The following is a 19,194-nucleotide window of genomic DNA, read 5'->3' on the forward strand; positions in this document are numbered from 1 at the left end:
CTATATAAATACATTTTTACTAACAATTTTTAAAAATTATTTATGGTATTTAGAAATGAAAAGTGTCCCACATCCTATTCAATTCAATTATTAACATTTAAAAAAATAATACCGGCCTTATTTTATTTGATTATATATTTTTAAAATGTTAAAAAAGACAATTATACTTTAATTCATAATATTATATATATTACAAAAAAATGTTTATAATTTATATATAAAGTAAAGGCTCATGAACAGGGTTGCCAGGTCAAAATTTTCAAATTGTGGGAGAAATTCGGTATTTTGTGGGAGTAATATAAAAATTATGGGAGAAATATAAAAATTGCTAACCGGGATTTAGAATTGACTTAGTTATCAGCTTATTATTTTTTATAAATATAAAATCGAATCTATTTTCCAAAATAAAATAGGTAATTATTTTTCAAAATAAAATAGCCAACTATTTTTCAAAATAAAATAGCCAACTATTTTTCAATTTTCAAAATAGGTAATTATAGTACGACACAAAATTTCTTAAATACTATCTTTATTATTAAAATAACATTGATTTATTATAATAAACTAATTTTGTTTAAAAATAATAACCAACGATCTTTTTTAAATACAAAAGAATGTAAACAAGATAAAATTTTATAAAAAAATTGTAATTTTACAATGTAAAAAAATATATTTTATGCTAATGTATAAATAAGATTTTATAAAAAAACAAACAATTTTAAATTTACAATGTAAAAAATAATTATAATCAGTGCGGGGAAGTTGTTCTACAGTATTTAGTTAATACAATGGGGGAAGGGAATTATGATATTTTGAGGCATCAAAAATCTTCAAAGCATAAATCAGTACAGGGCAGTTTATCAACATCTATTGCAAAACAAAAATATTCTTCAAAAATAAGAAATAATACAGATGCAATTACAGTTGCGGAAATGGTAAATATCTTTCATGCAGTACAACATTCAGAGAGCTACTTAATATCACAATGTTGGTAGAATCTTTCCCGATAATATTTAACGACTAATATAAATGAAAAGTATACTTTGTAGAACACAAATGAGCAAGGTTATCATCAATGTTTTAGGATATAAATCCAGAAGGTCAATTCTTGACGATTTGAAAGATGTGCAAACATATGCAATTCTAACAGATGCATCTAATAAGGAGATATCAAAACATTTCCCTTGATCCTCCCCTATTTCAACAAAATTAATGTCATTTCAATAAAACTATTAAAAAATTTTTCTCCAGATATGAAATATCCAAAGACATAGCTAACCATATATAATGGTAAATATGGCAGATTTGGCATTACCAATGTATTGCATGGCAGCTTTCTGATCTGATAATTCCTCAGTGAATTTGGCAAAAACCAGAGTGTATTTACAGAATTGAGTCAGCATAATGTTGGTTGACAGGTTCCTCCTAATACGCGCCATCGTAGAATTTTAAAATTTTACAAACCTTTAAAAAATAAATAGATTATAAAAGCTGTCCTAATATTTTGAAAAAAATTTTCAAAAATAAATTGCAGAAGTTTATTTAGGAATTTTACATATAGGAAATCTACTATATACTGTTAATATGCAGTTGCAATCAGAAGAATATAATTTAATAAAGGTTCACTAAATTATGCTGCAGAAATACCAAAGTATCGGATAATTATTAAGATTTAATATGATGTCATGTTTGAGGAGATTGTAATGCTTCTTTATTTTTATGATTTGCCAAAATATTCAAAATATTAATTTTACAATGTAAAAAATAAATTTATTTGATTTTATGCAAATGTATAAATAAGATTTTATAAAATATAGAAAGTCAAATAGTTATAGTTAATTATATTTTATTTGAGATTTAAATAATGGAACTAAAAGTTTACCGTCGTTATTAAGATATTTATAAAATTCCTGGCATGACATTTATTAATTTTGTTTAACCATTAACTCAGCCTCTAATGTTGTTAAAGCAATTCGATTTCTCTCCTTTCTCCAGGCAGTCCTCATCAGGCTAAAAATGCGCTCCGATGAGGCATTAGAATGAGGTAAGGAGAAAACATACTCGCAAATTTTTTCCAAGCATGGGGATTTATCGTTATTACGAAAAAATTCCACCCATTTCTCCTCTGCTTTTAGACCATCTAATATTCTGGCGAATCATAAAAAATGGAAAAAATTACAATCTCTTCAAACAAGGCTTCAATATCTATCGGTAATTTTAATATCTGTTCCAAGGTCATAATATTTATACACTTGTAAATAGAGTTATTAAAATCAAATCTTGATTGTAAATATTCCAAAATTGTCTTAATAAAAATATTTGCTTCATTTAAAAATACGTTAATTATAGTAATATTTGAACATTTTAATATGATATTTTTAGCAATAGCGCCATAAAATTTATTATCTATTTTTAACTGTAGAGATGAACAGAGCTGTAGCATGATTTTGTGAATCTTTATCAATAAAGAATCTTCTGATTGCAACTGAATATTAACTACATGAAGTAGATTTCCTTCATGGGAAACTAATCCCAAATATGCTTCTGACATTTCATCCTCGAAATTTTTTTTTAGCAAAATAGAACATTTTATTACTTAAATCTGTTTGGTATATGGGATATAATATCCACTTCTAAAAGTTCTATTCTTCTAATACAAAAATTTTGAAAATGTCGAGTGGAGCACTGCAATTCTAGATAACGATATAAAATATATTAAGTAATTTAAAATATATTTATAATAATTATACATACTGTTCTAACTTCTATTCTTTTTAACACAAAAATTTTGAAAATGTCGAGTGGAGAATTGGAGAATTTTATAAAAAATATATTTTAGAGCGAATAAAATAAAAGAAGAAGAACTAGACATATTATATTTAAAATTTATTTTAAAAATATAAAAATAATCAAATACTGTCTCTCAAAATTATTATTTATATATTAAAAACATTAAAATGCTAAAAAAAAATTGTGGGAGAAATTAAAAAATTGTGGGAGCTTTTTGTGGGAGATTTCTAATTGTGGGAGTTTTGTGGGAGTGAGATGTATGTGGGTAAACAAAAAAATTGTGGGAGACTCCCACTGATGGGGGGAGACATGGCAACCCTGCTCATGAATGCTATCATTGAAACTTAACTTTTTAGCCTTATTGATTCCGGGTTTTCTTGCTTAGTTACCAAATCTAATTTTTTGCAGAAACAAGGGAATTGTCAAAAGTTATAAATATAGTGGAAATTATAGGGATAAAATTATGCTAAATTTCTGAACATTTAGAAATTTTTAATTGTTCATTATGTTAAATTGAATTTTGTAGTGGTCGCTTTAGCCCGCTACTTTAAAAAAAAATAGCAATACCTCACTACTAATGCTCTACTTCGCTACTTTCAACTTTATATAATAAATGCACATGAAAATTATTAAAATATAATTATAATTAATTCTAAAATCGTAAAGTTTTTATTTATATTTTAACTGTATTATAAATCTAGTTTTCAAAATAATTTAAAATGTCCACGATAAAGCTTGATATTAAAGATAATTTTGTTTACAGATCATATCAACAAAGTAATTTCCCTGGAAAATGATGATAATATGGATTTCATTTTCCTTGTAAAAAAAGATTGATAAATTTCATTGTAGGATGTGCCGGAAGGTTTTATCATCAAACAAGACTAGTGCGCAGCCCATATTTTAATCTTTAAAATTTTGAATCAAAACTGTATCTATAATAGTTTATAAGCTAGGTGTTTATTTGAAAGTTAATTTTCTGGGCGAGTCTAAACCAATGAATCATATGGTTTGTTTAAACTGGCCATAAGATATTTAAGAATAATATAAATTAAAAATTATATTAAAGTTTCATTTTATCATCAGAGTCACATATAATGTTATTTTATAAATTTATGGTAACATGTTCAAAATCAACCATTCATCTTTTTATATAAATAAAAAAATTTAAAAAAACATGCTAAAAAAATATTTATTTCAATCCTTTCGCATTTTAACCAATTTTGAGAGGAATTGGTTCAATAGATAAAAAGTCAAAGGATGTTGGCCATCCAATTATCCCTTGCACAAATTTTATTCGAAATATTACTTATTATAAATATAGACTGACTAGCAAGATCAAAAACGCCGCCCACTATAGATGATTTTTTTGAAATAAATAATACTAATTTTTAAATCTAAAAATACCCAAATGAATGTTTTTGACGATTTCTTTTATATAAAAATTTTTCTTTTTTCTCTCTAGCTTTCACCTTTTCTGGTGGTAAGAACCTTCAACATCTCCTCCACTCTATGTTATTTATACTATCTCTTTTATCTAATTTATACTTCTTTATAAGGCTCTAACTTTATGGCCCCATTGAAGTTTTGGCCTTACTCTTTTACGTTTGCCCATAACTTACAAACTCTCAACCTTATTTCCTATGTAGTTCATAGGCCTTCTCATTGTGTGCCCATACCACCTAAGTCTGTTTACCATTAACTTAGTCTTAATGGGCACTACCTTTAAACTACTTAGTATTCTTGTACTGCGCACTTTATTCTTTCTTGTTACCCCAGCAATCATCCTCAGCATTCTCATCTCCATAGTTTGTAGACTTCTCTCACCTGATTCTTTGGTTGGCCATGTTTCCGAACTATATAGAATAGTTGGTTGTACTATGGAACTGTAAATTTTTCCCTTTAATTTGTGTGGGATTCTTTTGTCAAATAGCACTGCAGATAAAGATCTCCACTTTAGCCACCCTTGATTAATTTTACTCTTTATATCTTTTTCTATTGTGCCGTTTATTTATATAGTGGAGTCCAAATATTTGCAGCTTTCAATAGCCGATATCTGCCATTCATTTATATCAATACTCTCTGCTTCATCTCCTCCTATCACCATATACTCCGTCTTTTCTCTATTTACTTTTAGTCCGTCTGAAATATGTATATAAAATTTAACACTGCATTACCTGCTAGAGTTAATCGAATATTTAGTCATAGATTATATTTTCTGATCGTCACTCTAGACTTGGGGATGACATTATGGAAATGTAATAATTATTGTGATGCAATAAAAAATAAATAAATTATATATATTTGCAATTTTAGTCATAATTTTTTATAACAATATGGAAATGTTATTATTAATGAAAAGCAATAAAATATAAAAAAATAATATACATTTGAAATTTTAGTCATAATTTTTATTTGTGGAAGATACGTAAATAATTTTAAAAAAATTCTAAATTCGGTTAAAAATACACTAATTTTTTGAATTCTTTTGTAAAATAGCGATAGCGCCTCATACCCTAAAAGTAGCTTTTAACAACACTGGTAATAGATCATAATGAATCGTCCTAAAAGATAAATTGTGACTCTTAATTAGGAATTGCTTTAAATTTGAGGAGATAGACATTCTAGTTGAACCGACCCGTGGAAATTTTATTATTGGGTTTTTACAACCAGCTCATAATTTTTTTACTCCGCCCATTAAATCTACTTTTTGCATGTTGCCCGACCTCAGTTATTTTTTATGAAGATGAAGGAAATCTAGCCTACTTATATTTCAGACACATAACTGGGGGGAACCCATCATAAATTTAATTGTTCTTGTAAATATATTAGTGAAAAAATGATCCCTGAACACTCTTTTCTTCCTCAAAATTCTGGATCCGATCTTATCAAGCCAAGCCCATATCATGAAAAGCCCGTCCACTCGTTATTTTGAATTTTTTTTAACACCCGCCCACTTCTATTTTTTTTTAAAATTTGCCCGCCAATTTATCTAAATTTTGTTTAACCCGTTTGCCTAATGTTTAAATATTATTTAAATGGCTGGTTTCGCTCATTATTTATTTATTTTAATGTATTTTTAATTAAACATATATAATATGCAATATTATGAAATAAAACTATTATTTTTAATTAAAGTCTGTTCTTCTTATTTCGCCTTAAAAATAATAAAAATTAGCTCGGCCATTACTTTAAAATTTTTTGACCCGCCCGCCCCCCAACAAATATTGAAAATATTTTAGAATCCGATCACGCCCGACCGAGGCTCGGACGGGCCGAAAACCTACCCATTGCAGACCGCTATCCTCGTCCAAAAGAACAAAAAATCTCAAAATATTAAGAAATTTCCGATGATCATATTTTCATACCTATTGTATATATCACACATAATACCCCAAATCAGTAAACTTACAAATGAACCAGAAGGTTTTTCCTTCCTACAAAGGCTAAATTAACTTTAATCAGATTTCTTACTTTATATTTCCTTATATATCCATATATAATTGTATACTGATCGTAATTTTGAACTAATTTATTGTTCACTCTGTATGTAAGGTGCATAAACTACATAATTTAAATAGTGATCTATTACATTTTAAAATAATAAACGATTTTTATATTGAAAGGAAAAATCATTTATAAAATTTTTTATAGAATTTAATTCATCAAGATTTCCAATTAAAAAGATTTATATATTAAAGCACTACATACTTTAAATTTTAAAACATTTCAGATAAATTGAAGATTATTTTTTGCCAACAATTCCATTAGTATACTCATACGAAGAATTAAAACCTATATTACCGCTAATTCATAGTTAGCGTAACGCTGCGAATTATACAAAATAATGAGGGGTTACTCTTCACAGTTAGGGCGAATTCGTGGCGAAGTATACAAAATTTGTTGTATTTTTATATACTTTGCAGCGAATTCGCGCTAACTGTGAATGCAGTATTAGAAGTAATGTTGTTAAACGTCGTCGATTTTTAAAAACGGCTAACTAAATATTTTAGTCAGAAAATTATTGCCTAAGCCTCGAGATTTCGTTAAAGATGTCCATACCCATGTGTCATCTAGAGAAAAAAAAATCTTTAGGCTTGCATAATATTTTTTCTGAATAAAATATTAAGTTAGCCGTTTTTAAAAATCGGCTTAAATCGAGCCTTTTAACAACTCTAGTTATAATTACGACATCAAAAAATCGATTGGACTAGTTCGACTTAATATACATGAACATTCTGACATCATCCCCAAGAACAACCTATTGAATTGTGGTAATTGCATATAAGATTAAATTTGAATTTGGGAAGGGTATATTGATTAACTTTTTAAATCACATATAATGCTTAATTTTATATTATGATTTTATTTTATAACAATATTATATCCATATCCACTCAAATATTCAGCATTTTCCAATATTTTATTATTTATGTTTAAAATTGTCTTTTTTAAAATATGATTAGTTATAATATATTTTATGATAATCATTCCCATTAAATTTTAAGTGTTCCAAAAAAACAAATTACCCCCCCCCCCCCCACTCCTGCGACGATATTTCCATATTATTAATTACATATTTTTAATTATAATGGTAATCCCTCCCATCACAAATTTTAAAAGAATAAATTAATAATGCTCTACTACCAACTATAAATATTGTGAACGTAAAAGAGTCATTTTTGGAACATGAATTCAATTAAAAACCCCATTTACAATTTATGAATTATTATATTATATTGTTTGGCATGAATATGAGATTACTATTAGAATTAATCCTTTTAATTTACTTTTAAAAGGATAGCATATCTATGATTGTGTGCAATATATAGATTTGGTCTATGTTTGCAATATCATTGTATTATAAATCTAAAATAAAGCATTAATTTTTTACAGCAATGCATTTTGCTCTATTTCATGTAAAAATTAATAGATAATCCACTAGTAATACCCTACCGCTTGTCTACTCCTCTTAAATACCTCCCCCTAACCCCCCCCCCCTCCCCCCTTAAAAAAATTGATGCAAACTGTTCCTACCCCAACGGCTCATGTATAGACGCTATCGATAGAAAATTCTTGGATATGTGCCTGTCTCTCTCTATCACATTTCTTTCCACAATTACCATTTTAGGAATAGGTTGTGCTCAGGCGCGTACGCAGGAATTTGGTCTGGGGGGGGGATAATAAATTTTTTTAAGAAATAATATTTTTAATTAAAAATACTAAGCATAAATTTATTAGGATTAATAACTTTTCTAATACACAATTTTAAACTAATGTGAATTAAAAAAATTATATATATAAACCGGCATTTAAATGTGAATCATAAAATATAAAGTGAATATAACCCACTATATAAATCACCTAAATGACCCAAAATTGAAATTTGAATTTTTTGAGCTTTTAAAATATATAATGTATAAAAAATTTAAATGTTGTAAATATAAATTAATACACAAAAAGTTTCTTAGGAATAATTGTATTTTGTATGTTTTGAGCTAATTTTTCAATTATCAATCCTTGCTTGGCGTTAAATGTCTATGAATATTCAAAAGATCCAAATCATTCAATCTACTTTCAGATGTTGTATTTCATAGGTATGTTTTTCACAGACTTGCAGGCCCGGCCCCTGAGCCGGACCGTATTTTAATTTTTTTAAATATACCCGGGCCGGGCCCGTAATTTTTTTTTAAAAACACCCGGGCTGGGCCTGAAAATTTTTTAAGAAAAAATATCCGAGCCGAGTTGTATATTTTAAAACCAAATATTTGAAATCGCCATTATTAGCTATAAATATCAAAAATAAATATAATTTATTTTAAAAAATTCGGGCTAAGCCAGCCGGGCCGGGCCTGTTTAAAAAAAACCCGGGCCGGAAAAAATTTTAAAATTAAATCTGGGCCTGGTCCTGCAAATGGTACCTCTGCAAGGCTCTGTTATTCTTCTTAAAAAAGTGAATGTTCTCTCATTAGTTTACTAAAGAGCTGCTAATATATATATAACCATTTTAATAATTGGGAGTATAATCTAAAATGTGTTTGAAATAAAAAGCATCCATAGCATTTTTTGGGACTGTATCAACCATAGTTAATCTTTTAATCATAGTTATTCAGCTAATAAGGCATCATAAGATATTTTAACATCTTCATGATAAAAATATAACAAATATTTATATTTTTTTCTATCACCATATGAAAAAGGTTGGGAGAGGGGACATTTGTTTTATAATACTCTTCTACTGATCCTATATTAATGTTTTGATGATGAGCTTGCTTGCTGCAAGTCGAGGGGGACAAATATTTAACACGTATAGCTCTGCTTTTGACTCAACAATAACATATAAAATATGAAATTCTTCAACAACACTAGCTCTATTTCCTTGAGTTCTAATAAAATGCTCTCCGCTATTCTCATCTTCTTAATCAAGTCAATGTTATGTTTTTGAAAAGTATTACATAAAATAGTTGTATAATTAAATAATACATTCTAATGAGAAAAAAAATTTGGAATAAGTATTGAATCCAATAATTTTCTTGCTTCTGAGGAAATATTTCTTTCAAGCCATTGTGATATTTCAGTAATAGCATTAATAATCAGCTCTTCTAACTCCAAAATAGCTGTTACTGTGGCGGAGACTCGATCTCGTTGGACAAGCTTGCAATTTTTTTCTCCCTGTTGGACAAGGAGTTTCAGAGATAATTATTATTTTATTAGAAATTTAGATAAATATTACGCCACTAAAATTTGAAAATAATAGGTTAATTACGCCAAGGAAAACTTGAAATCGAAATTGATTGATAAAATAACTTAGTAGATGAATGTAATAAATAAATGTAATTAAATATATATATATATATATATATATATATGTATATATGAGATAAGAATACATATTAACAAATATAAATTAATATTAACAATAATATTTTTGAAAAATATAATCCGGCATCTGCATTTTTTGGCTTTGGGGGGGGGGATTTGTCCCCCTGTCCCCCCCCCCGCTGCGTACGCGCCTGGTTGTGCTTGCTATCTCTACTGTATATTACATAATGTTTAATTTTTTGCGAATTTATATTATAGATTTGGTAATTTAGTTTGTAGCCCTATAATACAAAAATAATAAACATTGTTATTTATTTGTAGTATTAATCCAAATAAAAATATTCGCTTGAAATGTTAAAAATATATCAAAACTATTAAAATTTTACGAGATATTAGAAAAATACAGGGCCCTGCCTGATTTTTTATGATGAAATTGTCCGGTCTGAAATATTTTATGCAAATTACCGAGTCTGGTCTGGTCCATCAAAGTCTTCCATTTGGGCCGGGCTTTGAAGATCTCCAGTCACTTTAAACGTTCAAAAAATAAACAGTTAGGCCAAAATAAGATAAGATTATCTAAGATAAAATAAATATTTCATTGATAAATTTCATTTCAATATTTTTATAGGCTAAGTCTATAGCTTATTTACTTTCATCATAAGTGGTTAACAATAATTATTATAATATAAAATACAATCATTCAGACAGTTGCATCTTAATACATTATTGCTTACCAATAGTAGATCAGCTTTAAACGTAATATAATTTCCAATCACAATATGAGAAATAAAATGAAGTATTGGAGGAAATATAACTTTATTTATTTCGAGATTTTCGATATATTGCTAACAATAACAGAAGAAAAAGTTTTAAATATTATGTTCATATTTTTTTAAAAATGTTATTCAAGTGGATAAAACCAATATAACATTAGACTCTCAAACGCAAAAAGAAATTATACTTGAACAACAAAAGGCTCAATATTCTTTAATGGTTCATAAATTAAATAACACCTGTTGGGATAAATGCCTTTCTACAAATAAGCTATCAAATAAACTTGAATCTAAACAAGAATATTGTATATCATATTGCGTCGATCGTTTTATTGATGTATCCTTATATATAAGTAATCGTTTTGCCAATATGTTACAAAAAAATATATAAATAATGTAATAAAGCTGAATCACCCACTGTGAAATGTTTTTTACTTTTACTACTTTGCATTTTTATTTTTTTTATTACAATGATATATTAATAATTTATAGCACAAATGGAAATTTCATGCAGCCAATTTCTGTATCTTCATCCCAAATTTTAATCTTTATATCATAGCTTCCCTAAAATATAATATAATTATAGAAATTTTTTAGAATGAGAGTTAAAATTTGATCATATGATTTCCCTATAAACTTTCATAGATAAGATTAAAAAAATCCCAAGAACATTATTATCACATAATAATTTAAAAAATAACATGGTCCTTTTTAATATTTTTTATTTTGAATTGAATCATTATGCCTTTATTTTTTAACATAGATTTTTAAACTTATTAAATAACAATATTTTTGTTATTTTGCATTAGTGAAGGTCAATGGCTTGATTTTATTGGTTTAAACCAAATTGGACCATTTTGGTCTTGGCTTGTTCTGTACCAAAAGGAAAATTTTTTTTTTGATTATATATATTACTCTTTTTTTTAATTATCAAATTAAAAATCAACTTTAATTCCTCATAAACAATTATTTTCCTAGCTGCTGACTTAGTAAGATTGTTGTAAATAGATTTTCAAGCATTTTGCGATCTAGGTATTGTTTCATGGAAATATTTAATGATTTCAATCTAATCTTAGAGAAGTGGATCTTATTATTCTATCATAAATATTACCATATAACTAACTTGCTGGCTTTTTATTTATGGGGTGCTTGAAAGCTTTGTTTTTTTTAAAATTATGGGTTGATGTTAACTTAAAAAGGTTAATGTTATAATAAATGCTAATAAATGTTCTATTCCTTGGAATAGGGGCCAATTTCTAATTTGGGACTATTTCTGTATAGATTTCCTAACCCCTACAAATCTTAACTCAATCATCTTTGATACAAAGAGCTGTCAAAAATAAATAAATATTTGGAAATATCTGAAGAGTACATTTTTATACAGCCATGCTTAATCTTTAGGGAACTTGATTCACATAGAAAAATTACCAATGAACCTAGGGAAGAATTTTACTTTAAACATTTCTATTGCCATACATAAGTCAAATTAGTTTCATTGGAAACCTCCTTCCCAAGGAGCCAATTTTTTTAAAATTCTTTTACATTTTTTTGTATATAATTTTATTATATTAACATTTATAATGTATTTATATTATCATGACATGTTTTGATTCTAATCAATATTAAAAGATATCATTTTATATCAGACTGAAACAGAACCACATAGTTGAATTGTAGAGATCAGACCATGGGAACAATCAAAAGACAAACTTAATATAATATTTTATTGTCTATATATTATAAGTAAGAGTATTCAATTTTTGTTTATACTTGTTTTTATTTTCATTAAAAAAAATTCACATAAAAATATGAATAAGCAAAAAACAATATACATTAAATTTTATTAAGTGCTGGTAAAAATTAATTCTATCAAACCAAGCAATTTAACAACACTACAGACTCCTTACAACACCCTAGTGTTGTTAATCGACTCGTTTTGAGCCGAATTTTAAAAACGTCTAACTTAATATTTTAGCCAGATAAATATTGCCTAATCCTCAAGATTACAATATATGTCTGGATCTTTGTTCCTTCTATGAGCAAAATCTTCAGCCTTGGGTAATATTTGTCAGGATGAAGTATTGAGTTAGCCGTTTTTAAAAATTGGCTCAAAACGAGCCGTTTAACAACACTACAACACCCCCAATTTTTACATTTGTAAAAGAAATTTAATAAATATTTTTTTTATAAGATTGTATACCAGATGGAAAAAAATGGTTCCCATAAGTCTCCATTTTAAATTATGATTTAGAATATTGCCAAAGAAAAATAAAACTAAGACATAGGGTACTCAACAATTTTACACCAAAATATCTAACCAATAATCTCTTGCCCGAACACAAAAATAAATTTGAAACCTTATAATCCGAGACATCGAAAGGTAAAGAAACGGTTAAATTATTGATGGAATGTGATCCCACGTTAACTGGACACGAACAAGGAAATTTTTCAAAACCGGGATACGATTGGCATAGTGGTTTGAAATATTTTTCCATCGAAGTACATATCTCGAATTTGCTTTTTACGTTTTATAATTAGAAAAATAATGAATATTTAAATTATTTGAATCAGCTCTCCTTGTTAGTCTTCAGTCAACAATAAAATCTTCCAAAAGATAATTCATAATATTTATTTTATAATTATGCATCAAATTACACTTCTTTTTTTATAAGACAAGTGTCATTTTGTTTTCTAAAATTGCTCTCATGGATTCTTATAAAATTGATTGGAGTGGAGTTAAACTAGAGAGCATAAATTTTAGATATTTTTCTTAAAATCTATGGATTTTCTGAGCGTTTCATATATTTTTCTGAGAAATTCATTTTTTAATCTGAGCCTTTCTATTTTTTATACCTGAGAAATTAATATATTTTTTCTAGACAATTAAGTTTTTTTTTATCTGGCCATTAAAAAATAATTCTTAGTTTCAGTTTTTTGTCTGAACCTTAAGTAATTATTCTGAGAGATTAAAAATGTTTATCTGAGCATTTCAATTTTAATTCTGAGTGATTAAATAGGAGTCAATCTAAAAGAAAAAGTAGGGTTGATATCTTATATTTGATAAAATGGAAGAGTTAATTTATGATTGGAATGTCTTCCAAAGAAGGATGACATAACTCTTGATAAATAATTTACAAATAGTTTTTGTATGAGTATTGGATAAATTAATTGATTCAGCATTTTTTCATTGACTTGGAGTTTTTAATTAAAATAAAAATTAAAGCAATATTAGTCTACATATCAGAACATTCTCTATTTACTATATAATGGTTTAATTAGTTTTATATCTAAATTCTTATCATTTTCTCACAAGATTACTGCTTATAAATCAGGAATTTTAATAATAGCCATCGTCACATAATTTTAAATAAATATATTTTTTATGTAGTATAATAAAAAATTTGGAACCATTTTCCTTTATCACTATGATGCGGGCAAGGTAACGGTAAAGAGAACGAAAATGCTTCTTTGGCTATCATTACGTCAGCATAAGCCTTTCTCGGAAGCGGCTTAGATATGTTTACTACTAGCCAAACGGATATGGGCCCTGGCAGGATTAGTGGGTTTGGTTGCAGGTCAAGTTTCGATATAGTTACGATTGATTTCGAGTTTCCTTTTGTTGTTTAAAAAATAAATAAATATTAATATTTTGTTCTAAAATATGAACCCTTATCTCATTGGATCACAGAAGTAATGTCTTTCAAAATATTATGTACTCGTAATTCAAAATGTTTTAAAGGGAGTTGATATTTTTTTTTTATTATTAGGATATCTTTACAACAGGTAATTTTTTATTAAAGGTTTCAACATATAAAATATATGTATATTTTGGTAATAAAAGTCAATTCAGAGAAGAATTATCTGAAAAATTTGCATGATACATTAAGAATTTTTAGATTGTTCTACTATTATTTAATGTAAGTAATACAATTACGAATTTCCCCTCTCAATTTAATTAATATTTCAATATCATTTTTGCTGAAAATCAATTCTTAATTTCTTATAATTAAGTTATATTTAAATAAATATATAAAAGGTGAACAACAGGGTTTGATCCTGAACTACGAACTGGGTTAAATATGTTTGATGAACCTAATCTTAACCCGAACATTTTTTATTTTATTTCGATCTTAATCTAAAAAATATTTTAAACGATTTTGCTTCGGGATCAACATTTTTTAAATGTTTTAATTTACAAATTTAATTAACATAATACAATTTAAAATTCCTGAATGGATTATTTAAAATTTTTTACATCAATCACTACATTACCTTATCTTATATTTCTTGTAATTTAAATTTGTAGGCGCGATTTGCAAGGATAGTTTAGAATATAACTTGTCCCTTTGGCTGCTCTACAGGCGCGGGGTGAGCCACTCTTGTAAAATATAGAATTTCGCAATTTTTTTTTTAAAATTTAGAATAAATACTTTTACAAATGGTTACGGGACCTGGAAGCTTGTACAAAATCTCTTTAACGTGCCAAAACCGAAAAATCTTTTTACAAATTTTAACGGACAATGATCACTATTTTACATTATTCTATTGTGATGAATTTATTTATTAAAATTAAAATATCGATTATTCGGTTCAATTGAACCTTAAGAAACTTAACTCATAGTTTTGATGCTTATTTTTTTTAAAGTATAAATAGTAAGATTAAAAAGAAAGAAATAAAAATTCTAAACATTGGGCTGGTTGGAGTTAAAAATATAAAAATGGGCGGGCAAGCGAATTTTCAAAAATTTTTTATTTCACGATAATGCGTATTTTATAAGTTAAAAGTAAAGATATAATGAAAAAGAGCCAAACCAACCAATCAAATAATTTTTACGTTAAGCGGGCGGGCGAAAAAATATTTTTAAATAAATGGGTGGACTGGTATTTTTTGAAAAACCATGGGAGGAAACAAAGATTTGCGGGTGCAGGACAGACATCCAGTCCCAACCTTGCAAAAATATTTATAAAAAACATCTTAAATCAGTCGACCAGCATAATTATCATACCTTAAATATTTAACTCTGGTATTAATATTTAATATAATGTATTAGCATTGAGAGAAATGTTTTTGACAACTATATGCTGATCTAAAATAAAATATCTGAAAAATGTTACTTTTAAGAATTATACTAAAATGAGGTTGTTCAAAGCAAGCTTTAATAAAAATCTTTAAACCATTTGTAGGTTTTCTTTCGCCCAAAATTTTGTGAAAAAATCTTTTAGGATCAACAAAATTGAATATTAATTTGTGATTTCATTGTGAAAGATTTTTTATGCATAAAAATCACAAAACATTTACCTATAAAAGAGATTTGAAATTTTTTAAAAAATTTGATCCTTAAAAAATTTTTTTTGTTGATCTTCAGATATTTTTAACAGTTTGTGAACCTGGTTAAAACTGTCATTATAATTGAACACATAAGAAAGGAATACCTATTTAATCGAAAATTGTTAGAATTACTAGATTGGATATAACCTTATTGGTTATAAATAGGGATGTAAAATAAAAATGTTTTTTTAATATGAAAAACAAAAAAAAAAGAAAATGAATCATGATTAAAAAGCATTTGAACGAAATTTTGAATCACTCAAAAATTAAATTTATAAAATTAATTTTCAAAATGGCAGTTATATTTTTTAAAATAAACTATTTAAATAAGCAAGATATGATGATTGTGAAAATAGAAAAATTTATAGATAAATAATGGTAGATTAATTTATAATAAAATATTGGTAAATTATATTTCCAATATAATTATAGAGTAAATAAAAAAATTAAAAAAAAAACAGCAATAAACACAATTATGGCGAATTCGCGCTATATATACAAAATATGCTGTATTTTTGTATTGTTCACTTCAAATTTTTTATACTTCGTGAATTCGTGCTAACTGTGAATGAGGGGCAAGATTAGGAAAAAATTGATAGTTTTCAAAAAATTAAAATTAATTTAACCGAACCCGCTGTTTTTACTGAACATAGAATCTTAACTTAAATCATGTTAAAATTAAGGCAAAAGGTTTCTCCTTGTAAGAAAACATTAAAAATATATCCTCCTTTGTTTTATTCTATCTTAGCCTCATTAGTTAACTTGCTACACAATATAATTCCAAAACTGAAACTATTATTTAATTAGCTATAACAAAAACAAGTGATGACCATCATAGTTATAATATTCGTTTTAATGAGGGGAATGATGAACCAGAAATGGTCACATTTTGCCATCTTCTTCAACAATAAATAAAAATTTTTTAAAAAATGCATACAAATAGTAATAATTGTTATACCACAATCATTCCATCTTATTCCTTGGGTCGGCATCAAAATTATGCCGCACTGGAGAATCATGAATCCCCCAAAAATTGAACTGCCTTGTCCGAATAATCCCATTTTCTTCATAAAAGATTCGTGGATAAGGATTTTTCTTTTATATAATAATGCTTGTTAATGGTGAAAAAAAAATTTAAGAAAAAAAATTTAATATAGGTCGACAATTTTTATACATTATAATTTATACCAAAATTATTTTTTTTTTACTAAAATTTCGTAAAATTTTTGTAACCTAATTTATTTAATTTATAAGAGTTATCGGGGAAAAAGATGAGGTTTAATTCATTTTTTTTATAAATATTTTAAACGATGTTTTATTTTATAAAATAGCCTTTTGCTACAACTCAAAAGGACGTTTTAATAAAAATTAAATTTCATATTTTTGTGGCTAATAAAAGCACTTTTTATTTAAAAAAAGAAATCTATTTTTGCAAGAAAAAAATTATAAACTTTAAAAATTTTAATTTATCCGAAAAACGATCATATCTATTTTTTTAAATTAACATCATTTTAAATAAGGAAGAATTATTATATACAATATAAAATATTATAATCATTGTGTAAAATGGAAATCGTAAAATTTAATTTTCTTTATAATGTTACAAATTTTTTTTAGAATCATATTCTTTGAATGCATAAAAGAAAGAAGAAACTATATTTTTTAAGGACCTTAATTATTTTATTATACCTCTTTATGAATTTTTTCTTATACATTTCCAATGGATTAATTTTAATTTTAAAAAATTAACATTTTGAATTAAAAGGAATTACAAATTTGTAACTCCCAAAAAATAAAGTCCTAACAGATTTCATAGAAAAAACTAAGTATTTCCTGGGACCCGATCAAAGTTTTGCCCCGGTTTCCGGGTTCAGATACAGATTTTTTAAGTCGCATTCGGCATAGGTAGGACTAGTTAAATTTTCTCGAAAACATTTCGATTTATGATCAATTAAAGATATTGTGGTAAAAAAAAATTATCAATCCTAATATTTATTATTGTAATATATTCTAACTATCTATCTCATTATTTACCAATCCTGAGCCGTATCAGGCCTTTATAATCTATACCTACTTTTGAATGTAAAATTGCATTCGTGTAGACGTTTTACGATAGTAATTATATGGTATTACATTTGCGGTGATGCCTTGATTGCTCAATTATATTATTTTTTTTACAAATTAAAATTTTCCAAAACCGGACTGGACCCGGTTTCAGTAACTAACAACCGATGTTGTATTCAAGTGAAGGTTTTGGGGTTCGGTTTCGAAATACCCTAATTTTATTATTTTTAAGACGCGTGAAGCGAAAAAGAGAGATTTCCGTTATTCTAAAAGAAAACACTGCTTTCGAAAAAGGGATAGTTAAATTAGATATTCATAGAAAATTTTAAATATTACTATTTCCGGGAATTTATAGGAAAAAGAAATGAAGATTAAATAAAATTAAGAGAAGGAAAGGTGTCTGTATTTTAAAACTTTTATTTTTGGTGTTTTACTTGACAAAAATTGAATTGAGTATTTTTAAAATTTTTTCTAGGATTATCCTCATATGCTAAAATATTTTTTTTAACTTTAAAGAATTTTGCTATTTATGCAAAATCAAATAGGATCAGAATTTGGAATCCGATCAAATATAAACCAGAACCCGGAATCCTTCTTTAAAATTTTTAGGAACCGGTTTCGGAACCCGTTTGAACAAAAATGCAAGTAATTTATGTTATAAATTATTTTAGGAAAAGTAATTATATTTTTTTTACTACACCATACACATACAACTACGCTACGACCATATACGTAATTTTTGAAATAAAAAAAACACCGAAGGAACTGTTTGTTTTTTAAATTGGCCCTTTGAAAAATTATGATAAAATTTCTTATACCCTAATATATATATATATATAAATACTTACTTTCTTCAAACATTTTTCAGAATTATGATAAAATTGAAAATAGGGGTTCGATTTAATAAATAATAACCATCATAATCAATTTAGTCACAGTTTGATTAGATAATAGCGGTCACGATAATTTTATTGGACAGAATTAATTAGCTGCAGTCATGTCAAGTGATAGGTTTCCTAAGGGCTATTTTATCCCAGATATATTGTAAATTTACTTACAAATATTCCTTTGCACCAACGATGCCTTTATAACTCTTTCTTATTAGCTATATATTTTCGATTTGGTTAAGATCGAGATTATTATAATATCCAACATTTATTTTTTAACTGCTTTGATGAATGACATTGGCACGTTACTCCATCTATTTTGTGTAGTCCCTCGAGATAAATATCAATACACTTAGTTTGATTGGCTTAGAGTATTCTAGTTAGTTTTTAGAATAATAACATCATTAAATTAATCACCCTTCCCATTCATGTTACCCGACATCATTACTAATAATAAATTAACTTTAAAAATAATATTATGATCAGAAAAGGCTTTATATTTATTTTAGCTAAGAAATAATTATTTTTA

General features: G+C 26.6%; 1 protein-coding gene across 1 annotated transcript; it reads right to left on the bottom strand.

Annotated features, from left to right (window-relative positions):
• Window positions 1–10,871: 10,871 nt before the first annotated feature.
• On the bottom strand, window positions 10,872–16,783 carry LOC135930413 (ganglioside GM2 activator-like). The gene is made up of 4 exons (XM_065467206.1): window positions 16,673–16,783; window positions 13,794–13,998; window positions 12,743–12,902; window positions 10,872–10,949 (listed from the first exon to the last, which is right to left on the bottom strand). The coding sequence occupies exons 1-4, from the start codon at window positions 16,773–16,775 to the stop codon at window positions 10,872–10,874; spliced, it is 546 nt and encodes a 181-aa protein (XP_065323278.1). The 5' UTR covers window positions 16,776–16,783.
• Between the last annotated feature and the right edge of the window lie 2,411 nt (window positions 16,784–19,194).

Source organism: Gordionus sp. m RMFG-2023, chromosome 1 (assembly GCF_954871325.1).
Source record: "Gordionus sp. m RMFG-2023 chromosome 1, tfGorSpeb1-WG-v2, whole genome shotgun sequence".
In the NCBI taxonomy this organism is placed as follows: domain Eukaryota; kingdom Metazoa; phylum Nematomorpha; class Gordioida; order Chordodea; family Parachordodidae; genus Gordionus; species Gordionus sp. m RMFG-2023.

Excerpts from the sequence above, each read along its gene's own strand:
- LOC135930413 (XM_065467206.1), bottom strand. The coding sequence starts at position 16,775 with ATGGGATTATTCGGACAAGGCAGTTCAATTTTTGGGGGATTCATGATT. Across the intron at positions 13,999-16,672 it reads AATAAGATGGAATGATTGTG|GAAACTCGAAATCAATCGTA; the intron begins GTATAACAATTA and ends AAACAACAAAAG. Across the intron at positions 10,950-12,742 it reads TCGATGTCTCGGATTATAAG|GGAAGCTATGATATAAAGAT; the intron begins GTTTCAAATTTA and ends ATTATATTTTAG.